At 47.5% G+C, this 24,593-nt stretch overlaps 1 protein-coding gene across 2 annotated transcripts in view; it reads left to right on the forward strand.

Annotated features, from left to right (window-relative positions):
• The window catches only part of RHBDL3 (rhomboid, veinlet-like 3 (Drosophila)), a 69,695-nt gene that overhangs the window by 30,921 nt on the left and 14,181 nt on the right, over positions 1-24,593 (forward strand). For both annotated transcript variants that reach the window (XM_006832303.1, XM_006832304.1), the window contains 5 exons: positions 175-333; positions 6,302-6,526; positions 10,099-10,247; positions 13,225-13,337; positions 20,767-20,867. In XM_006832303.1, coding sequence (XP_006832366.1) covers positions 175-333; positions 6,302-6,526; positions 10,099-10,247; positions 13,225-13,337; positions 20,767-20,867 — 747 coding nt within the window. The remainder of the gene's footprint in view (positions 1-174; positions 334-6,301; positions 6,527-10,098; positions 10,248-13,224; positions 13,338-20,766; positions 20,868-24,593) is intronic.

A 24,593-nucleotide genomic window follows, 5' to 3' on the forward strand; every position in this document is an offset into this window, starting at 1 on the left:
GGCAGCTAGGATTGAAGTGGTTATACATGCTGTATTTGGATGTTTCTCTGGGGGAATGCCTGGGCCTCTGTTGGCAGGTGGGGAAGGAATGAATGGGAGTGGAGATGGGGGTATTTATGCTGAGAAGAGGGTAGTGCCCCGCTGACCCCACAGCTCTCTGTTCTTCTCCCTCAGTTTGACCCTGGGAACACAGGCTTCATCAGCACAGGCAAGTTCCGGAGCCTTCTGGAGAGCCACAGCTCCGAGCTGGACCCACACAAGAGGGAGGTGCTTCTGGCTCTCGCCGACAGCCAAGCGGATGGGCAGATCTGTTATCAGAACTTTGTCAACCTGGTGAGCCTCTGGGGCCCTTGCTACTGGGAGGGGTTCAGATGACTTTTTCAGACAATTAAAAGGACCTAAAAGAGTCCTGGCATGGTGCTGTGGGTTAACGTGCCAGACTGCAAAGCCATTTGAACTGCAAGGTCGGCAGTTCAAGCTCACCAGCTGCTCCTCGGAAACCTTATACAGGGTTGCTACGGGTCAGAATAGACTCAACAGCACTTACCAACAACATAGCCCTGGTATGGACTTCTGGTGTGGTGCTTAGGATAAGCATTGGACCACTAACCACAAGGTTGGTGGTTCAAACCCACCAGAAGCTACTCAGAAACCCTATACAGGATTGCTGAGTTGGAACTGACTCAATGGCACGCAACAAGAACAACTGTGACTTACAGCACTGAAGAAGTCCAGGCTTCAGCAAATTATGCAGTGTCTCTTTGCCTCTCGGTTCTGCCTTCTGCAGTCAGCCCGTCCTCAAAGCAGCTCCTGACAATTCCAGACCTTCCCCCTATGGCAGCAAAATGACTGCAGTGGTTCCAGCTCTCACACCCTCTGTTCCCGCCATGACTGAAGAGGGACTTGTGTGTGGTAGCTCCTGCACAAGACTTGAGATTTTCTCCTCCCCATTGGCCTAATTTGGAGCTGGGCGTGTCAGTCCCATCAAAAGGAAGGACTGGGAATGGGGAGGGTATTGTTGACAGGAGAAAGGTTTGGAGAATAAGTGATGGGGAATGGAGGGAAATCAGAATAGATGTCCCTATTGACATAGATCCTGGGTTGCTGGGGAGCTGGACCCAGGAGGCCCATGAATCCTGCCCATTGGTCTGATACCTTGGAGAGGGGCTTCCTCCTCATTGGGGAGTTATTGCAATACTATTATAGGGGCTGACTGTGGCAGAATGGGAGTGGTGTTTAGTGGAGCTAGCTAGGCAGCATTTTACCCCCTGGGGGTAGATGGGACATTGATAAACATGGATGAACTAGCAGGATGACTACAGGCCAGAGTCTTCACTCACAGACACCAGAGGTTTCCCTATTGGTGCAACAGAGAACTGGCTGCCCCTCTTTAGGCCACATGTGAAGGTGTTGAGAATGGAATGCCATGTGTAGCTCCCTGAGCCCTGAGAATCAAAAAGCCTGTGTAAGGAAGGAGCCGGTACCACTCATAATACCTAGCGTTGTGCCACATGAACACCCTGATGGGCGTGACCAGGCTTTCCAGTTGTGTGGATACCCTCTTGGGCGAAGCGTAGCCTTTGCCTGGGAGTCAGTGTGGTTGCAGGGAGCCGTTGGAGCCCTTCGTGGAGTTGCTGCTGCTGCTGGTCACAGTGGACCCAAGAAGCAGAGCTCCTGGAGGGTGGGAAGGAAACAGAGCTGAGTGTAGGAGTTGGGGACAGTTGGGATGCATGGGGGTGGGGCTACCAGTGCCACCAAAGCCAGGTATGGGTTGGAGCCAACACAAGCTTTTCAGCAGTCCTGCTCAGACTCAGAGCAGAGTGAGGTCTTGGCTGGACCCATGAGTTGCTTTTTCTGGCAAGGTGGGGATCAGCGAGGTCACTTATGACTAATGTTGCAATTTCTCTGTTAAAGTTCTGCGCTGGGGTGGTCAGCCATTGCCTGGACTTATGTGAGTAGGGTGGCCCTGGAGAAGGGGACCAAAAAAGGACTCACTGAGGGGGAAACCTAGATAACGCAGAAAGTTCTGGACCTGAAGTCAAGCAGTCCTGGGTCCTAGTCCTGGACTCTCCTATTTGTAAAGTGAGGCCCCAGAATACTGCTTCAGAGTTATAAGGATTATAGAAGATGAAGTCTTTGAAAGTTGGTCTTGTCTTTTAATGTTCTCACATCAGGCAAACTCCTTTGCATCCTTCATGAACCCCTCCACACTGAGGCAGAATGAATCCCCCTTATCCAGAGTTCCCATAGTGCTTAGCTCAGCGCTTTGTTTTTTAATAGTGTTACAGCTGAGCGGTCAGGGTTGTCATGTACGGATGTGTGGGTTGTGTACTGTACAAGGATGCCTGACTGAAGAATGAGTAGGGACTGACCTCTGGCCTGGGCTTGGGGTACATCCACCTGGAAGAAGAGGCTTGTTTATCTAACTGGCACAAAGGCTCCCTGTGGGTTAGCAAGGCTCCAGAGTTGGGCAGAACTGCATTTGAATCCTGACTCTGTGATTTACTAACTGTGAGTCCTTGGGGGAGTTCTCACCCTCTCCACACTTCAGTGCCCACACTTACAATGTGGATATAATACCACCTACCAAATAAATTAGATGACATCCCCTTTTGCTACTATTGACACATCTGTGTCCTCTTTTAACCTTTATGATGTCCGAAACCATCATTACCACTGTGTTTGGCCCTGTCCTGAGCGCATCAAGGATACAGGGGGAATGGTGAGTGCACGAGTCTGTCCCCAACACCAGCCCTCAGGGCCTCTTGTATATGCACGTGTCTGGAGGTTGAGGGAGAGGGTGGTAAGGGTGGCTGCAAAATAATTTGACAATGTGGTCCTGTTGGGGTCTCACCGTGCACATGGGGACCCCAACCACTGCTTCCATTTCTAGAACTGAGTCATCAAAAAGAACCAGATTTATAGAGGGGATGGGAAGGCCTGTTAGAGGGGGTGAGCTTTAAGCCAGATTGTCAAGGTGAGGAGGCTAGAACCCAGCAGTGGGGAGGGCATTGCAGATGGACTCTCTCACTATCTGACCTGGTCTGAACCCAGAGCCTCTCCAGCTACCTTCTCCCTGACAGGAGTGCAAATCCCTGTACCTCAGTCTGGCTTCATCCACTTTGCCAGCTCTGTCTAGTCCCTCAGGTTTAGCCTGATGTCTGTTCTGGCTTGTAACCCCAGGAATGCTTTAGTGATTGCCACACCATATCCCATGGAACAGCCGCTCAGCCCGCTCTGTGGGATCTGAGGTTGGGAGACCTGTGTCTCTAGGATCCATCTCCATACGAAGGCTCTAGAGTGCTGATGGTGAGGGTTTGGGAAGACAAGGAGGTCCAAGGAGGCCGGAAGTCAACAGAGCCTCTTCTGGTCTCTGGGAGACAGGCTCTTCTTAGGATGTGTCCAGGCAGCCCAGATTCCATCTGAAGGCAGGGCCAGCCCTCAGGTGGATATGGCAGGTGTCCTGAGAGTCTTGCTAGTTGGTGTACTCACTAGGGGTTCTGGGTCCCTCAAAGGCACTCCAGAGTGGTGGTCTTCCACAGGCATAGCTTTGGGTTCTTGTTCTAGGGATCTCTCACCTGTTGTACTTCCTGGTGTGGGGTCACCCAGTGCAGTAACTCATGGTTCACCCCCCGCCCCACCTCCTGTACCAGACCACACAGAATCCTTAGTCATGTTTATTGTCAGTTTCAACCATAGAATAAATATAGTTGTGGGAGCGAGGTGTCTCCATATGATAAACACTGGACTGTGAACCACAAGGTCCATGGTTCCAGCCCACCAGCCACTCTATGGTAGAAAGATGAGGCACTCTGCTCCTGTGAAGATTTAAAGACTTGGAGACCTTATACAGGGTCACTGTGAGTTGGAATCAACTCAACGGCACTTAACGATAACAAATATAATTGTAAATTTCTTTAATGTACTATTTCTTAGACTGCATGAATGCTAAAAACAAAGTAATTTGTTGTAAAATCTTCTACAGTGAATTACATTATTTGTAACTAAGCAGAAGCTTTTAAAGTTTTTTCCCGAATTGCTACTTCATTAAAAACCTTATTGATGTAGGTTCACACATACTAATTACCTTAATATTATAGCTAAAGCACCAGAAAATTTGACAAAATCAATAACTATAAAAAAACAAAACAACTGGAAACGCTGAAAACAACAGCACGAGCTTGTAGCACGTGCAGACAAAACCACGTGATGCAAAGCTTCATTGTAATTGAACAATAATGACAGCTCTGACCAAGCACAGTTGTTGCTAAGTGCCTTTGAGTCGGTCCTGACTCAGTGACCCTGAATAGGGTTTCCAAGGAGCAGCTGGTGAGCTTGAACTGCTGACTTTGCAGTTCCAACTGACTTTGAAGTCCAGTGCATTAGCCCAGATCGCCACACAGGACAACAAGACATGTTGTTGTTGGTAAGTGCCGTCCAGTCACTTCCAACTCATAGTGACCCAATAGAGGATTTCTGAGGAGCAGCTGGTAGGTTTGAACTGCCAACCTTGCAGCTCAACCTGACCTAGCCATCTACCAGAGTATAGATAAATGTAGACTGGGCTTATGAAAACGGTTTTTGTTGCTATAACTAACTACAGGGATGCTTTTTAAAAGTAAAAAAATTCAGCTGAAACACTGTACAGAAATTTTGTAGTGTCATTTGGTGCCCCTCCTTCCCCCCTGGACAGTCACCTGGTGCAGCCTGCACCTGCACAGACTCCTAGTAAAGTCACTGTTCTCCACTCTGGGAGTGCTCATGCTCACTCACAAACAGGAGCATCAAGCTTGGAAGGCCCTGCGCCAACTCCACAGGATCTTGGGAAGCTGTCTCTCCATAGCCGGGCACCCAGGCGAACCTGCCAGTCCAGGAAGGGAGGACAGCTGTCTTTGAAGGAACCTTCACCCAGGCACTTGCCCACGTCCCCTTATGTCCCTTCTTCCTAGAGGAGAGTTAGAAGCTATGATGCTACACCTTGGTGGAAGGGTCTGGAAACATCAATAATATCATCGTGTGTGCGAATGTGTAGTAAACCATTTCTTACACATTTGTCTGTGTCTCCAGACCCGATGCCCATCTTGTAGAACCCAAGACTCAGGTTCATAGCCCATTGAAATCTAGGCATAGCTGTCCTGAGGAGTTGGACCACTTGGCCAGAGCTCCTGGGGCTTCAGCCTAAGAGGGACCAGGGATTAGCCTCTGTGGCTCTGCTTGGCTCTGGGGGTGCTTCCAGACTCAGGTGGGGCAGGAATGAAGGAAACAGGGCTATGGGCCTACAGATCTATTGACCCTTCTTGACCAGTGAAGCTCAGGAAGTATGGAGTGGGGTGCTAGTTTTGGTGGGAAGGAGATTAGGATGCTAAAACTAAAAAAAAAGATTGAACCCATTTAGACCAATCCTTTCCTCCCCTTTAGAAGATAAGGAAACTGAGACCCAGAGAAGTTAAGCAACTTGCTCGAGGCTATCTGCTGTGCAGTGGAAGACACAGAACTAGAGCCCAGCTCTTCTGATCCACTGTCTTTCCTTTTCTTTACAAATTGCCTGTCTACCCACGAGCTGACCTCCTCTTTCCAAGCCAGTGTGCCTGAGGATGCTAACTCGTACTCACCCTTCAGGTCTCACTCAGGGATTGCCTCCAGGAAGCCCTCCTTGGTCACCTTAGGACATGGCTGGGCTCCCACAGCAGCTGTCACGCTAAACCGTAACTGCTGGTTAGTTACTTACCATGAGCACCACTGTGTCCCCTGAATCTGGTGCAGTAAATGATGATGGGTGGGTGAGTGGAAAGAAGGCACAGTGACAATTAAGAATTCAGACTCGGAAACTCTTTGGAACTCAGTTTCCCCATCAGGTGGAATGAGGCTACTCATTATCTCACCTTATTTAACTTGATGGTTGCCAGAGAAGGACATTGTTTGGTGAAAGAGAGGGTCAGTGAAAATGAGGAAAACCTTAAATGGATGGATTGACATAGTAGCCTCAGCAGTGGGCTCAGACAGGCCAGTGCTCATGGAGACAGCGCATGACCAGATAACATTTTGTTCTGTTGTACATAAAGTCACCAGGAGTCAAGGTCAACGCAACAGTTACTAACAACAACCACCTAATAGGCAGACTAGTTGTGAGTATTCTTAGAGCTACCTCTGACCCATATGAAGAGTTTAGTGGGTAATGGCTTCTTAGGGGCTATTATAGAACTATTGATGAATATAAAAAAAGAAAGGTGGGTGAGGCCTTGCCTAAGCAATGTGAGACCCCCCTGCTCTGACCTTGTCCTCCATCCCATGTCCTGTGCAGATGAGCAACAAAAGGTCCAACAGCTTCCGCCAGGCCATCCTACAGGGGAACCGCAGGCTCTGCAGCAAAGCCCTGTTGGAGGAAAAGGGCCTGAACCTCTCTCAGCGACTGATCCGACACGTGGCCTATGAGACCCTGCCCCGGGAGATTGACCGCAAGTGGTATTACGACAGCTACACCTGCTGCCCCCCACCCTGGTTCATGATTACAGTCACACTGCTGGAGGCAAGGACAAGTGTGGGGAAGGGGATGCTCAGCCTTGGGGTCTGGGTGTGGGGAGAGGAGCCGAGAGATCTGAGTTCATGAGGACAGGATTCTCCACCAGAAGGGGATGGTCCATGATCAGAATGGTGGTTGTCATTAAAGTCAGGCCAGGGACTCTTAAGTGTTGTTATAGTGTGTCTTAAAGAGACACTGCAAATACTATGGTATCAAGCAATAAATATTCACTACAGCAAAATAGCCATATAGCCAAAACTCAAAATCCACTGCCACTGAGTTGGTCTCAACTCATGATGACCCTGTAGGACAGAGGGACTCCATAGAACCATGGGGTTCCCATAAAGAAGCAGACAGCTACAGCGCCCTCCCTCTAGCAGCTGGTGGGTTTGAACTGCCAGCTTTTCAGTTAGCAGCAGAGCACTTAAACCATGGTGCCACCAAGGCTCCTTTCCATATAAACGCTCCCACCAAAACAGAAACAACAAACAAGGTCTATCAAGTTCCTTGATTTGAGGGATTTAACCAAGCTAACTCATTAAAACGAATTTATTTTCATTCTTCCCTGAGTAAACTGAACAAGTCTTTGGCTCCCCTGAGACTGTTTTCGCAGCTGCAGACCAGGAATAATCAGATCTACTCTTCACACCCCTATAAGCCCCCTCTATTTAGATGGGAAAAGAGCTATTGGTACCTTCTGAACACACAACCACTTCACAAAAAACAGTTGCTATTGAGTTGATTCTGACCCATGGTGACCCCTTGTGTGTCGTTAGAACTGTCCTCCATCATGTTTTCAGTGGCTGATTTTTCAGGAGTAGATCACCAGCTCTTTCTTTATTCTCAGCCACCCCTGAGTAGCTTTGAACCTCGAGCCTTTAAGCTAGCAGCCAATCACAATACCCACTTGAGAAGATTAAATAGTGGTCATTAAAAGCAAGGGACTCCACAAATTATGGTGTGGCGCTGTAGGATAAGCTCTCAACCTCAAGGTTGGCAATTCAAACTCACCATCTGCTCCTCAAAAACCCTATACAGGATCACTATGAGTTGGAACCGACTCGACAGCACTTAACAACAACAACATGTATACATACGCAGGGATTCAAAAAGTTCGTGGAAAAATGGAGCTAAGGAATAATGGATTTTTTTCCACAAACTTTTTGAAGCCCCTTACATATGAGATTGTTTATGAACAGGTAAATATGGCCTTAACATATTTTTAAAAAAAACATTCTCCCCTTAGGGAATCATTCATACCTATTGTGATGCTAAAAGTCTCCTGCTTATATAACAAAAATCCAAAGATACCAGTTACAGAATTGGTGCCTTTCTGAGATGAGCTCTGAATTCTTTTGAGTGTTCAGCCCAAGAACCTGTAGCCCTCCCAACTCAAATCCTGAATGTATGCTTGACTTCCCTTTAGTGTTTTCTGATCTCCACCGTTTCTCTTTTGGAGCCAAGGGTTTAATTACCACCTCTGCATATGTCCTTGCAAAGTTCCTGCCGAATCAAACGGCAGAATGGTTCAGCCGCATGACATCCTTCTCCTTTCACATCAGAATATCCTCTGTTTGTTGTTATGGCTTCATCCAAGTGCATGTTTTGAAGGGGCGATTTTCTGAGATATTCTTGGATTTGTTCTAAAGAACTTACTGTGCGGGTCTATTTATTAACTTCTATTTGAGAACCAATAATAACGAGATGCCTTGGAAGCTGTATTTGCTGCCAGGCCACCCACATATTGTCTGGTGGACAGAACGGATCCCCGGAGAGCTCAAGGGAGTCCAGCTGTCAGAGGTCCTGAGCCATACCCAGGTTTAGCACCAGGAGGTTTAACCCGCCACTAATTATAGCTGTTGCAGGAGGAAGATGAGGCTTTCTGCTTCCGCAAAGACTTACAGCCTCAGAAATCCTATACAGGATTGCCAGGAGTTGGAACTGACTCGCCGGCACTTAACAATAACAATTATAGCTATATTCGCTGAGTGTGCCAGGCATGGAGCTGGTTTTTCATGTACTTCACTTTTCACACATGATAACTCTGGAAATGCAGCTGTTAGTATTCCCATTTCCAGATGAGGAAAATAAGGACCAAGAAATGCAAATAATTTGCCCTAGGTCGTCCTGAGGAGCTAGGTTTTGTGTCCTGATTGTCCAACTACAGAGTGCTTTAGAATTTCTAGAAACTTCAACTATGCAAAGTTGAACCACCAATCTAGAGGAAACCAAAAAATGTTCAACTAGCAGAAGTAACTATCTCAAAGCTCTTGTAACTAAAGCCAAGGTCCTTGGGTGGTGCAAATAGTTTGCACATTGCAAGGTCAGCAGTTAGAAACTACCAGCTGTTCTGCGGGAGAAAGATGAGGCTTTCTTCTCCTGTAAAGATTTACAGCCTCGGAAACTCTGTACAGGGTCACTATGAGTCAGAACCGGCTCCACAGCACATAACCACCACCACTAGACAAGTTGGTAGTTCGAACCCATGCAGTAGTGCTGTGAAAGAAAGGCCTGGCTCTTTACTTCTGCAAAGATTGCGGCCAAAAACATTCTGTGGAGTTCTATTCTGCGACACGTGGAGCAATTCTATTCTGCAACACATGGGGTCACCAGGAGATGAAATCAACTCAGTGGCCACAGGCATGTTAGTTGTTATTGTTTTGTTTGTACGTACTAAAGCCCAAGACTTTTTGCTTTATATATAGTTCGAATAACCTGAATTTCTGATTTCATAAGGATAAAGAGTTAGGAAGGACATGTGGGTGTGGCGCTATTGATTAATGCGCTGGACTGCAAAGTCGGTTTGAACCTCAAGGTCAGCGGTTCAAGCTCACCAGCTGCTCCTCAGAAAACCTATACAGGGTCGCTATGGGTCGGAAGTGACTCAACGGCACTTAACAGCAACAACCAATAAGCAATAAGAAGTAACAGCTGACAACCTTGCACCAAGGGGAAGGACAAAAGGAACTCTAAAAGCAGACCCAAGTCTTGAAGAATCACAAGTCTGGGGTCATTAAGTGCAGGAAAGAAAACTTCTTATACTTTGATGCTGGAGAGAACACTCTTAGGACATCTTTAAACGGTAATAGGTATACATACACATATATGTATATATATCCTTTTAAAGAATTCAAGGAAATGGATGATACATTTTAGAATGGTTTCCAGACAAAAAGTTAAAATAAGTACTCCTTTAGGACTTAATAAGTATGCTTCAATCACTAGCAAAATCCCCGTATGTGGACTGCCTCATCCCCCAGCTGGGTGAGTGAATTGTTACTGAAATAAAAGCTTAAAACCCTCCAGTCTCTTCCTGTTTAGCACCAAGGAAGTGTGAGCAAAGAGACCAGGTGACCGTTTTGTGATTTGTTGATCAAACATGAGTGGGAGAAGAGAAGGTTGAAGGGTCAATTGGGTGCTGGTCTTGGGAGTGCCCCTCACTTTTAGGGAAGATTAAGTGATGAACAGTTTCCTGTAGGGGTCATATGTGTTCGTCAGCATGTGAGAGGCTCCTTAGCAGTTTCAAACCTGGCTCTCTACTTCTGTAAAGGTTCTTTTCATTCTTTGACCTCATCCAGGTTGCCTTTTTCCTCTACAATGGAGTGTCGCTGGATCAATTTGTGCTGCAGGTAACCCATCCGCGTTACCTGAAGAATGCACTGGTTTACCACCCGCAGCTCCGAGCACAGGCTTGGCGCTACCTGACATACATCTTCATGCATGCGGGGTGAGTATCTGTGTTCTTTCTATCAAGAGTCCCTACAGAAAAATACATGGTCTACATAATCTGGGTTGAAATCTACTTTTGATACATATACATAAACGTTTATATCTAAGTCTAGATTTTACTCTTGTCTACCCAATATGGTACTATAGTGTAAGCATTAGACTGGTAACTACAAAGTTGGCAATTCAGACCCACCAGCCACTCTTAGAAACTCTATGCAAAGTTGCTATGAGTCAGAAATGACTCGATGGCACACCATGAAAACTACAACAACCTGGATACAGGTTTTGAAGTGGCTCCTTGAGATTCATCCAATACCAAAATAGACACATAAATTATTGAGAGTAACTTGGAACAGAGAAAATATGGTGGTGGTGGGGGAGGTGGGGGAGGTGTGGGCGGAAAGGAAAATGCTAAAAGCCAGCAGTGAAACCAGCACATACATATGAGGGGGCTTCAAAAAGTTTGTGAAAAATTCCATTATCCTTACATTCTATTTTCCCTCAAAAATTTTGAAGCCCTCTCATACAGGGCATGTGATTGTTGTGAAAGTTCACACAAGCTAGTGGTAGGTTGCAAATTTGTTCTGAGCTTCCCAGTGGCCAAAGCAAAGAGAGAAATGTGGTCAACTGCCCAATTCACTGTCCGTAGCTATATAAGTGAAAAAAAAAGGATTGAGGTGTTGAAATCACTTTCCTCCCAAGGTGGTCTTCACATATGGTGAGGGTCTTCTTGGGGAACTCTAAGAGTATTTACAGTGTCTGTTTGCAGAGTTTTGTGGCCTCTTTCAGGGTTGGAACACAATCAGTTCTCCCTGGTGCCTCCTCCCCAATTCCATGATGAGAACCTAGTAGCCAGCCAGTCACTCACACTCAGTCCCTTGCAGAGCCACAAACTTGGCTAGAGACTGTTTTGATGTAGTAGAGCCACTGAGTGGGGAAAGTCAGGTCCTAGGACCCCAGGCCTCTGTGTGACGCCTTCTATCGCCTTTCCAGAAAAGTGGAAGAGCTCACTGTAAGTGTGGGAATGCCCTGGAGGTACCTGATCCTGGAGTTGAAAATGGGAATGAGATTACTCTGGTCAGTGAGCTCCGTCATTCACACTCCTCAGCAGAAAGACCCACAGTGGCCAACAGGGAGCTCTACTGAGGCTCCATTCTGCTGAGATCCTGAAGTGAGTCTAGGAGCCAACTTCTGATTAGTTACACCAGCTGGGTAGGTTCTTGGACTTGAAGCGACATCTCTGTGATTTCCGAGAACATCTCCCACTTGGCCAATAGGAACAATCAATAGGGCCATCTCCCCTGCCCAGTGTGTCCCTAGATTTGGGTCTCTCAGGACTAGGGAGCAGAGTAGGGAGGAGTGGTTGTCTCACACTTAAGTCTCCTTCTAAGCCAAGATTCTGGAATGGCAAAACCGGGGGCTTCCGTGCCCTGGCAGCTCCAGTTTGTGTCTGTGCCTGGTTTATAGCTGCCTACAGGGTCGCTATGGGTCGGAACTGACTCGACGGCACTTAACAACAACAACAACAACCCTACTTCTAGGCCTGGCCTCTGGCATTTCCTGATTCTTGAGGTATGAAAGGAGTAGGGCCAAAACTTTCTTGTTCCATTCTTTGCTTCCTGGGACTGAAAGCCAAGAGGTTGATGTGGAGACCAGTTGGGGTGGCCTTGGGCGTTTTTTGGCAGTTGCTTCCGATGGGACAGTGCCTGCTGGGAAGTCTCCAGGTCTGTGCTTTGGTACAACAGAAACAGGAGCGGACAGGAGATAGGGGCAGTTGGCCAGCATCTAGGGAGGGCCCAGCAAAGCGACACCCTCAGAGACACACTTTAGGCCTGGAAGTTCAGAAGTCATTGTGGTGGAAGAGAAAGAGCTTAGGTGTGGATGGCAGGAGCGTGGTGTCCTCCTCACTTGGCTTCACCTAGTTTCAGCTTCTGAGACTGTGAAACAAAGGACAAGGACCAGAAAACTCCAACGGGCTCTGTGAGTCTGATGCTACCATACCTCAGCTCGGTGGAAGATGCCAGCTGTGGTGGGAATTTGAGACCAGAAGCACGTGTCCTCGAGGTAGCGCTGCAGTTGGGCCTCACTCAGGGCCCTGCAGGCCAGGAGCAGGACTGTGTATCAGACTGGCGTCTCAGCCCCTTGCTACTTGCTCTAATACCCCATAGCTTGAGCCTTACCAGGAAACCGCCTAGTTGCTGTAAGCTCAGTTTTAATGAGATAATGGGTGTTCACATGCTTTGGAAACTGGAAAGCACCACTTAGACTTAATAATAGTCATGTCACGATCTTTTCTGGTAGTGTGCATGCACTCAGCTAGACATGCCATACGTTTAGCAACAAGATCTGGTTATAGTAGAACAATCACAGGGTAAGAAAACGTCCCATCTCTCAACCCGGAGAGTTTAGGGACAGAAGAGACCCTCTCCACACCAGGAAGGAGAAGCCTCCCTATTTGCACACATGGGAAATTTTCAGGGGCGATGTTGAATTATTGACAAACAAGAGACATCCCAATTGCCTGCACTTGTTTTGAAAATATCTCTGAGTATCTATCAGTAGCTCTTGTAAAGACATTGGAGAGGCAGAAGGATTGTGTGGCCTGGTGAAAAGAGTGGGTCAGGCAGAACAGAGGGCCTGGGCTGTGGTCCCCGCCTGGCCACTCGCCAGCTGTATGACTTAAACCAGTCACTGCTCCTCTCTGAACTACTCACGGGTCCACCAATGGAGATGCTGTATTGATTGGGACTAGTCTCTCTCACTATGCCAGTCACTGCCCAGCCGTGTCCTGACTGGCAAAGAGGGTGTGGAAGGCATGCTCATCCCAAGATTTTCTCTCTGCACTTGCCTGCTTATGCACCTTCCCTCCATTGTTCTGTGAGCTCCTCTAAGGCAGGGTTGAGTTTGTTCACACTGCTGGAACAGATGGTGTTTGTTGAATGAATGAATGAATGAATGTGGCCTCTCTGTCATAGGGTAGAACACCTGGGACTCAACGTGGTGCTGCAGCTGCTGGTGGGGGTGCCCCTGGAGATGGTGCATGGAGCCACCCGCATCGGGCTGCTCTATGTGGCCGGCGTTGTGGCAGGTAGGCTGGGGCCCCCATACCTAGAGCATATGTCCTTCGAGGCAAACCCCACCCCCCAATCCTGGGAGGCTGGAAAGGGACTGTTAGCTTGATGACAAAGGGAGGCGTGGGACCTGGTTAACTGATGGGGTTTCAGTCTCCACTCTGACAGCTGTGTGATCTTGGGGACATTCCTTACCCTCTTTTGGCCCTATTAAGCTTTAAGATGGCATTAATGGCACTTGTCTGTTGGGAGAACTGTTGGGAAGTTGGCGCGTCAGGTAGCACATGGGAATAACAGACCTGCATAAACGGCTGGTGGCATCAGTGTAGGGACATGAAAAGTGTAGGGGGAGCCAGGTTCCTCCCTGGCCAGGTAGCCCCTGGACTCAGACATATAGCACCTCTACATCTACCCAGTGAGCTATTGTCCCATTGGTTTAGCCTACAGGAGAGGGAGGCTGGGCTGAGAGTTAATGAGCACTCACCCCGGCTGGAGGCGTTTAGGGCCTTGTCTGTGGCAGGTGATTGTGGCATGGCTGGCAGATTGTGGCCAAGGCACCTTCCTGCCACCCCTTCCCTCACTCCCTCCCCCAATCCAGTGGGAGGTGAGGAGAGAGGAGCAGATTTCTGCAGCAAAAGCCAGCACCAACCCAGCTTCTGAACATCAGGCCTTCTCATGATGCTTCCAACTTCACTGCTGGCTTTTTTTTTTTACAACATTTGCCACCTCAGCTCTTCAGCTTGACAGCGGTGCCCAAGGGAGCTTTGGGTGTATGTTTAAGTAAGATCTTAATCCTTTCTGAGTGGCATTAAAGTTGTCATCAGGAGAGAGGGGCAGCGCCAGTCTTGTAAATAGCAGGCAGTCAGGGACTCTAGGCATAACTGAAGTGGTTTCAGGAATCAAAGGGAAGGGTCCTACCTACACAAAGCTGGTCTGCTAGCTTGTCAACCCTCAGTCAGGTAGGTTCCTCTCTGTGCTGAGGTTATAAAATGTTAGCTTCCTCGGACACCACCCAGTCAAGTCTCCACCAGAATCCAGCACCTACCATGCCCTTGAACAAAGCTCTAAGAGCGTTTCTAAGTGCCAGGCTTGCACAGCCATCCCCTGCTCCACACACACTCAAACACACACACAAACATTACTGACATTTGGGGATATATTGCTGCATTTTCCACAGGTTAGACACCAAGAGATCCAGATGTTTCATGGTGAGGAACAGGAAGATGCTTGTAACACATGCATTAGTATTCAATTAGATGGAATTGCCAAGAACTCCGAAGACAGAAATAAAATATAAAATAACTTGCCCAGAGCAGTGAGTCTCGCTGGGAAGCCAGTGTAGGCATGCACTTCCCAGTAAGGCCTGGGCCTCAGACAGAAGCCGTTCATCAGCTAAATGTGAGGGTGTGGGCTGTGAGCCTTTGTAAGGCAGATGACGAGTGCTGTTCGGTATGAGTGATTGATTCCGACCAGAGGGCATCTGGCCACAACCTATCATGTCATTGACCATTGATCACCAGGATTGAGCTGATTGATCTGGCTGCTCTGCCCACTCCTGCCTCCCTCTCCAATGCACACTCATGCCTACCATTTCCAGACAGGCAGACCCTGATTAGGTAGCCTGCATTCTTCATGGAGCACTCACTCCCTGGATGGAGCAATGGGTGAAGCGCTTGAAAACTAACTGAAAGGTCAGAGGTTCCAACTCCTCCAGAAGCACCATGGAAGAATGCCATGGCAATCTGCTTCTAAAAGGGCACAGCCGTGAACATTCTACAGAGCAGTTTTACTTTGACCTACGTGGGGATGCCAAGGATTGAAATTGATTCGGTGGTTTGGTTTGATATTTTGATTATCCAGTAGGAGCCCCTGGGTGGCTAACTGCTCATCTGTTAACAGGAAGGTTGGTAATTCAAACCCACCTAGAGTAGCTCAGAAGAAAGACTTCCGAGAAGGCTATGGATCACAGTTCTATTCTGCACATGGGAGTTGCCATTTGCCCAGCAAAGAAGTGTTAGAACTGGGGGCAAACCGTCCCTTCCCACATCTAGCCTCTAAGCCCTATGCTTTAACCTGTGTTCGAGGCCACTGTTCTGCTCACTGTGGTTAACAATCAATAGCTAACAAGTATGTTAAAAACAAGTATATTAAATACTTCAGGAACCCAACATGATGACAAGTTACATGTATTATCCCCAGAACAGCCTAGCACATGTTACAAACTAAACCCATTGCCTTCCTGTTGATTCTGACACATGGCGACCCCATGTGTTACAGGGTACAACTGTGCATAAGATTTTCTTAGCTATAGTCTTTATGGAGCTCTGGTAGCATAGTGGTTACGAATCAGGCTGTGAACCTTAACGTCAGCAGTTCGAAACTACCAGCTGATCCGGAGGAGAAAGATGAGGCTTTCTGCTCCCATAAACATTTACAGCCTTGAAAACACTGTGCAGAGTCGCTTTGGGTCAGAACCGACTCCCCGGCACACCACCACCAGCAATCTTTATGGAAGTAGATCTCCAGACCTCTCTTTTGCACAGTCAGTGGGTGGGTTTGAAACACCCACCTTTAGGTTAGTTGTTAAGTGCCATCTAGTTGATTCCGACTCTTAGCGACCCTGTATAGAGTTTAGGTTAGTAACCAAGAGCAAATCGCTTACAGCACTCAGGAGTCTTATTACATGTTGTTGTTGTTGTTGAGTCAGTTCCAACTCATAGTGACCCTGTATAGAGTTTCCTAGAAGCAGCTACTCTGCTTGAACCACCGACCTTTCGGTTCAAACTGACCTTGCAGTTTAGCTCATTAACCCGCAGTTCCACCCTAGGACTGCTTGTTACATGTTAGGCAATAAATGATTACAGGATAAATTAAAAACTACATAAATAAATTAAAGTCGCATGGCTTAAAGTTAGGTGTTCTTCAGATGTTGATTGATTGATTTATTTGGCCAAGGGAGATGTTAGAGAGCACCTCTTTAAAATTTTCTAGGCTAAAAATGATCCCACAATTGCATTATGGAAGAGTCACCAACTTATCTATGAGCTGGCGTAGACCCAGAATTTCCAAGGGGGGCGCGGGGAAGAATGTTCGTAGCCCTAACCAGAAGTAGCGTGACTTTTTTCTCTCCTTTCTCTGCCTTCTACTACCTCCATGGCCTTCACAGTGGCCTATGGAACAGCCATCCACTGGGTTCATCACAGCCTGGGAAGAAGTCCTGCCTGGCCCACATGTCTTGCCCTGGGATCTCCTCTGCCGGATCTTTTTATTAGTTACATATATACATATTTATATATGGTAGCATAGTGGTTACATGTCGGGCTGCAAACTGCAAGGTCAATAGTTCGAAACTACCAGCTGTTCCGTGGGAGAAAGATGAGGCTTTCTGCTCCCGTCAAGATTTACAGCCTCGGAAACCCTGTACAGGGTTGCTCTAAGTCAGAACCGACTCCACAGCACATAACCACCATGGGTTTCTGGTGTGGCGCTATGGGTTAATGTACTGGGCTACAATGTCGGTTTTAACTGCAGCAGTTCAAGCTCACCAGCCATTCTTTGGAAACCCTATACAGGGTCACTATGGTTTGGAACCGACTCAATGGCACTTAACAGCATATATATATATGTATATATGGAGCTCTGGTAGTGTAGTGGTTACAAATCGGGCTGCTAACCTCAGGGTCGGCAGTTTGAAACTACCAGCTGTTCTGCAGGAGAAAGATGAGGCTTTCTGCTCCCGTAAAGATTTACAGCCTCAGAAACCCTGGTCACTATGAGTCGGAACCAACTCCATGGCACATAACAACAGCAACAATATATATGTATTTGGGGAGGGTTAGGGGGGCATACATCCCTATGGTTGTATATGGTGTGATGCTGTGGATTAATGCGCTCATCTGCAAAGTTGGTTTGAACTACAAATTCTGTGGTTCAAGCTCACCAGCTGCTCCTCAGAAACGCTATGCAGGGTCTCCATGGGTTGGAACCTACTGACGGCATGTAACAATAGCTTACTCAGTCTGGGACTAATCTTAAGTAATGAGGAAAGTCTTTATACCACAAATGTCTAAATTATCATCCCCTAGAAGGTCAGCTCTGGTAGTGTAGTGGTTACGAATCAGGCTGCAAACCGCAAGGTCAGCAGTTCGAAACTACCAGCCGCTCCGCAGGAGAAAGATGAGGCTTTCTGCTCCCGTAAAGATTTACAGCCTCGGAAACCCTGTACAGGGTCGCTATGGGTCGGTACCGACTCGACGGCGCTTAACAACAACAAGATTCTAGAACCATGTTCAAACTCTGGGTCTTAGGTCAAGTCTGTTTGTTGAATTTCAGATCTGAAATGCATCTTTGGAGTTCCCTCTGGTAGATGCTCCCCACACCCCACCCCTTGTCAGCTAGAGTGGTTCATTGTCTCAGCTCACTGGACTAGGGTTCTGGGTCAGGTTTCCTTTAAAAAGAGGGTCTCCGCTGCTCAAACGTTGGAAACTCTTAGACCTCATCATTTCACAGATGTGGAAAGTGAGTTTCAAACAATTGGAGGTCACACAACTAGCCAGACACGCCCCCATTCACTACTTCCAACCAGAATTGCAAGCTGTCCCCTGGTTCTGAGGTCAGGACTTGGAACCATGGGCAGGGTGAGGGAAAGGTCAGTGTGTGCAGGCTTGACCCCTGGCCCAGGCGCCCCCTGCCCTGGGGCTGCCTGGATGCCTCTCTGCCCATCACCCTGGGGAAGGACAGGGCATGAAGGCTGGGCGGATTGTGGGGACTTGCACAGAGGAAAGAGGCCAGCCCAGGGAGCTGCGATTTCCTCTGTCCCAACGGTAATTAATGAGCAGGGCTTGGGCGCCAGCCCTACACAACCCTGCAATGCAGTGCTCCCAGACAGTCCGCCTTCCCTGAGAGCGTGGGAATCCTTTGTCATGCAGATCCCGGTGCGTGTTTGTTTGCCACCCTGGGATTTTTTTACCCCCTCTGTTATATATGTCTGACCCCATGGCTAGGCAGTGTAAAAAAAGCACGTCATCTGACAATAGATCAATACCTAATTAAAACCAGAGGGAAGGCATGAAAGGGGAGAAGAAAGATTTATAGCTACTCCGGGAGGGGAGAAGGACTCGGAGGTTCTCTGTTCAGGATAGGTTGTTTTCTGAGAGATTCCCCCATTCTGTGGAGATCTCTTCCTTGAAGGAGCCTAGTGAGTGGAGGTACCTTGGGGGGGAGGAGGATGTTCTGGAATATGGAGGCTCCAGGCCCAGGGTTGTTCTTGGACTCTCCACCCCCACAGAACCTGCAGAATTTGGCCTTTTGCCTGTCCCTCGCTCTTCACCCAGGCAGGGACTAATTGGCTCAGGAGCCTGCGGGCAGTTTCCAGCAGCAGTTTCTGCACACTCACCCCGCCAGCCATCTCTCATTCGCCTGGCCCTGGGCTCTACCTCCCAGTTATTTTTAGTCTCCCCGTCCTTCCCTGGAAACCAAACCATTGATCACACTGAAATAAGACCAGAACAATAAATTTCCCATCTCCTCTCTGCCCTGCGCCCTCCCAGGACAAGCGCTTGTCATCCCCAGATGGAGAGTCACACACTCTTCCTTTCCCCAGGGGGAGTGACATCATCTCTCTCCCTTTCTCTTCTCCTGACTTTTCAAAGACATTTTTTCCTCCAAAGGAGCCCCACTTGGGAGATACCGCTGACTTAGCTCAGCTGGAGGTGATCTCAGCTGATTTCTAGATCACCACCAGCTAAGCTGATGAGGAACGGTAGAAAGTGGAGGCTCAAACTGGTTTGAACCGGTTCAGTCATGGTTCTCAGCAAAATCGGAATAGATTCGAATCTGTAAAATCACAGGTGTGCCCGAACCATAAGCAGAATGGGGAAAAGTATGGGTCAAAGCCCTGGAGTGGGAGACTCGAGAGAGATGCTGTGAACCCTTTCAGGATCCTAATGTGTGACATTGCATTAGAACCAGGGCTGTGAAGAGCATTGTACATTCAAAGCTATGTGTTCAGTGGGCATCTCTGAGCTGGACACTGATGTTCCTGACTCTGCTGTTCAAGGGACTTGGTTGCGATGCAACATGCACACCACCCTTGTTTTCTAAGAGGGAGATTCCATTTTAGTAGGGCATCAAATTATGATTTTTCCTGTTCTGGTACAGCTTCGGAAACCCTGTGCAGGTTCTCTTTGAGTCAGAACCGACTCCACGGCACACAGCAACCAGCCAGGTACACCCATGTTTTACAAATTTGGGTCAATTCCAGTTTCACATCATCAAAGCCCTGCCTCTGTACCTGTTAGGGGAGAAGCTACTGCAGAAGCAAAAAGTATAAAGCACCGGCATCATGACAGGCAGACCCGGACCTGGACTCAAGTCCTGGTCCCAATGCTTCTGATCAGGTGACACTGGGCTCAGTTTCCTCATTTGTGCAATGGGACAACTAGTACCTGCTGCAAAGGATTGCCTTAGGGGTAAAGGTGAAAATGTACCTAAAGTTTCTAACACACATTACCCAATAAATGGCAGTTATTTCTGCAATAACTTGACCAGTTGCCTTGCAGTCCTTCCAATTCATGGCAACCCCTTGTGTGTCAGAGTATAACTGTGCTCTGTGGAGTTATCCAAAGGAGCTCTGGTAGCATAGTGGTCACTCGTCAGGCTACAAACCGCAAGGTTAGCAGTTCAAAACTACCAGCTGTTCCACGGGAAAAAGATGAGGCTTTCTGCTCCCGTAAAGATTTACAGCCTCAAAAACCCTGTACAGGGGCTCTATGAGTAGGAACTGACTCCACGGCACATAACAACAACAACATGGAGTTACCTTTGTGTGTCAGAGTATAACTATGCTCTGTGGAGTTTCAGTGGCTGATTTTTTTTTTTTTTTTCCAAAAATAGATTGCAAGACCTTTCTTCCAGGATGCGTGTGGATAGACTCTAACTTCCACTCTTTTCGTTAGCAGCCAAGCACTCATTAACCACCCATGGACTTCTCTGCAATCATTACTGCTACTGTTTTCATTATTGCTTCAAGTCTTGAAATGGTATAGTGTCAGGCAGAGGCTGGATTGAGAGGCAGAAGATAATGTAGTCTGAGTTCTACTTTGGGCAAGTCACCTCCCTTCTTTGTTTCCCATCTGTAAAATGAGAAGCTTAAATCAAATGGTTCGTTCAGCCATAGATTAATCCTTCCTCTGTGGGATCCCCAATGAGTTCCAAGGTGACTTGCAATCAAAAGAGGGAGATGGAGCCTCTTCCTCTAGAGTCTTAGCCCTGAAGCTCCACCAACATCATGATATGGTTAGCCCCAACATCAGATAAGGCCAAGGAGTAGGTGTCTAGGAGGGAGGTATGAAAGTAATTTTGTACCTACATGAATGAGGACCTAGGGCTGGGATGAGGAGGCTGATGCCAGCCCTCTTGGGAATTCTCTATTTCTTTCTATACCAGGGTCCTTGGCGGTGTCTGTGGCTGACATGACCGCGCCAGTCGTTGGCTCCTCTGGAGGGGTGTACGCACTTGTCTCTGCCCATCTGGCCAACATCGTGATGGTGAGCCCCTCCTGGTCCCAGCATATCTCTGTTGCCTCTCCTCTGTGGTCCCTGGGTCTGGGCATCAATCCTTTGAAGTTGGGCTTTGGATTCTCATCCACCTCCTCTCCAGTGCAGACCTGCCAAGCGCCTGGCAGATCTGGCCAGGGGCTGAGTTCACAGATTCTCCACTCTCTGCAGTCCTGTTTCACATGGGTACCTTCCATACACCATTCATATTTTCTCCAGTCATGGCTTCTCTTATGAAGGTGCCCATCTCCTTACTCTATGTCATTCCCATTCAGTAACTTCAAGTGTTTAAATTCTTCTTTACTAGGCCCTAGGCCGTTGTCATTTATGATCTGTTATAGATTATTGAAAGTAAAAGGACCTTTGTTGTTGTTGTTGGTGTCATTGTTGTTAAGTGCCGTCGAGTCGGTTCCGACCCATAGCGACCCTGTACAGGGTTTCCGAGGGTGTAAATCCTTACGGGAGTAGAAAGCCTCATCTTTCTCCCGCGGAGCGGCTGGTAGTTTCGAACCGCTGACCTTAATGTTCGCAGCCCGATTCGTACCCACTACGCTACCAGAGCTCCTTTGTTGTTGTTAAGTGCCATCAAATCGGTTCCAACTCATAGAGACCCTGTTTAGGGTTTCCAAGGAATGCCTGGCAGATTTGAACGACTACCGTTGCAGTTTAAACTGACCTTTTTGTTGTTGTTGTTGTTGTTGTTAAGTGCCATCGACTCAGTTCTGACCCATGGTGACCCTGTATAGGGTTTCCTAGGAGCGACTGATGAGCCTGAACCGCCAACCTTGTGATTTAAACTGACTTTGCAGTCCAGCGCATTAACCCACAGCATGACACCAGTGCTACTTCAGAGAGCATCTTATCAAAATCTTCAAATACCAAAGGAGACTCTGAGAGGTCAAATGAGCTGTCCAAAGTTTGTGCCAAAACTGAGACTTGAACTCACATCTTCTGACAACCATCCAAGTGTGGCTCCTGTCCACCGGCGTCTCACAATGGTAGTTTGTTGTTGTTCCATGTCTCACTCTTTCTTTACCTTTTCTGTAAGATTATGAGCTGTGGAGTTGATCAGCCTGGATCTGAATCCCCATTACTTCACTTCCTAAAGGATGACTTTGGGCAAAATATTTAATTAATTTCTTGGTGCCTTCATTTCTATATCTGTGAAATGGATGATAAACTAGATAAAACAAAAAATAATTGCTTAGTATAAATATTAACTTAATGAATTCCTGACTCCTCACAGAAGAGGCAGGGTGGGCTCAGAATAGAGACCGAGTGGCCAAAACAAGAAATCTGAGTTAATCTGATAATCTTAGAGGAGGCCAGAGTCCTTGTCTTGAAGGAAAGCTGGAGGCTGGAGGAGGAGTCTCTGGAGATACTTAGCTAACCTGATCTAATGCCCATACTGACCTGGAGCCTCCTGGCAGTACCCAGGACTTACTCATCTGTTTCCCCAAGTATAGGGTGAGGCACATGGTAGGTGGTGCCCACTCTACTTTGGTGATAGAAGGAAGTCCAGGAAAGACATAATACTCATTAGGGTCCTCTCTTCTCCACTTCCGTCTTCCATCACCATCATCACCCACCTGGCAGGTGTGTAAATGCTCAGTTACAGCAGTTTTTGGAGTTGTGGAATTCCAGAACTCCTCCTCATTATTACTGCTCTCACCTGCTTCACTCCTCAAGCCCATTCCTTTTCTTTCCACCATTGATGGAGAGAGAGTACAGGAGGGAGAGATGCACACAGACAGACACTGGCTGACTGCTGTTGTTGGTAGTTGCCATTGAATCATAGGGACCCTCTACACAACAGAACAGAACACTGCTCAGCCCCGCCATCCCCACGATAGTTGCGCTTGAACTATGGCTGCTGCTTCTGTGCTCATCTCTTAATCCTTTTCACTGACGCTTCACTCTTAAATCAGGCTGTTCATCTCTAGGGAATACTGCCTCCTGATACTATGCCTGATGTAGGAGAGATGAAGTTTCACCATCCTGGCTTCTAAAGGAGCATTCTGGCTGTACTTATTCCAACACAGATTTATTTGTTCTTCTGGCAGTCCGTGGTACTTTCTTCTCTAACACCATAACTCAAATGAATCCGTTCTTCTACGGTCTTCCTTATTCACTGTCCAACTTTCACATGCATGTGAAGCTATTGAAAATCCCATGGCTTGGGTCAGGGCCACCCTAGTCCTCAAAAGACATCTATGCTCTTCGACACTTTCAAGAGGTCTCGTGCAGCAGATTTGCCTCATGCAATATGTTGTATAATTTCTTGACTGCTGCTTCCCTGTGTGTTGATTTTGCTTGGATCCACTGCACTTGCTTGAATTTCAGCAACTCAAAGTGAGATCTTGGAAAGCTACTGCAGGTGTCAGAGCCTGTGGGGGTCTGAGAGCCGGCTTGGCTGTGTTTACACACCCAGCTCAGGCTGCTGAAATCTGGGGCCCGGGGCTGCCTCACACAGGCCCCTTTTAAATGGGTCATTCTCTATCAGTGCCACATCTTTCCCCAGACACAGATTTTCCTCTGGATTCTGCCTCCTCCATGCCCCCTCCCCCTGCCCCAATTCCTTTCCATAGGGGAAGGAAATACTAACCTCCCTTCTCTTACCCTCCTCCTCTCCAAGAAGAGTTTGGGGGAGGGGAACAAGTGCAACTGAAAAGAACATGGGAAAGAAGAAACAAACAGGAGATGATAAAGATACCCCCTTGCCCACCCCATGGGAAACAACTGTGATGCCCCAGAAGTTTCCATGGTGAAAGTCCAGACCCCAAGGACTGAGGTAGGAAGCGGGGTCCAGGAGGGAGGTGTGAAAGCAGTTTTGTCTCAGTTTGCAGATGTTTCTGGCTGTGTGGAGAAGCACAGTTCCATTTAAGAGCCCAGCCGCTCCAGAAGGGAAGGGCCTTTCCTGGCCAAATAGGAGCTTTGCCAGGTGAAGAAAGTTATCTGGTGCTTATTTGATGTGGAAAACAAAATTCGTTTTCTCACTAGAAAAGTCGATTTCCTTTTGTCAAGAGGCCTCCTTTACTCAAATTAACTCATTGCTGAACAGTTCAGAGAGCCATTGCATCAAATAATGTGAAATTGCTGTTTCTGCAAATCAAAATCAGTTAAGCACTGGCAATTTCAGATGGTTCAGCCTAATAGATTTTTGGTTTTGATTCCAAGTGAAGGTTAGGTCTGCAGAACAGAAAGCACAGTCTTGGACTTAGCCATCAGAATATTGGGATTTGAGTAGTATGTGCTTATGTGCTGTCCTGGTGTGGCACTGTAGGATAAGCACTCGACTGCTCATTGCAAGGTGTGCAGTTCAAACCAGTCATTCCTCGGAAATCCTAAACAGGGTCACTATCAGTTGGAATCGACTTGATGATACTTAACAACAACAACAACACTTGTTAGACATTTTACTTTGGAGTTCCCTAACTTCACAGGGCCTCTCTTCTCTGACCTGTAATTCCTTCTTCACAAGATAGTTGTGAGGAAGAGTTGTAAAAAATGGAAGTGAAAATGCTTCCCATATATCAAATCACCATACATTTGCAAGATCCTGTATGTATGTATGTGTGTGTATATGTGTGTGTGCAGGCATACATATACAATGGGGCTTCAAAAAGTTCATAGAAAAATGGACTTAAAAGATCATGGAATTTTCCACAGACTTTTTAAAGCCCCCTCATATATATTTTTTTTTTAATTTATTTTTTT

Source organism: Chrysochloris asiatica, unplaced genomic scaffold (genome assembly GCF_000296735.1).
Source record: "Chrysochloris asiatica unplaced genomic scaffold, ChrAsi1.0 scaffold00007, whole genome shotgun sequence".
Lineage (NCBI taxonomy): Eukaryota > Metazoa > Chordata > Mammalia > Afrosoricida > Chrysochloridae > Chrysochloris > Chrysochloris asiatica.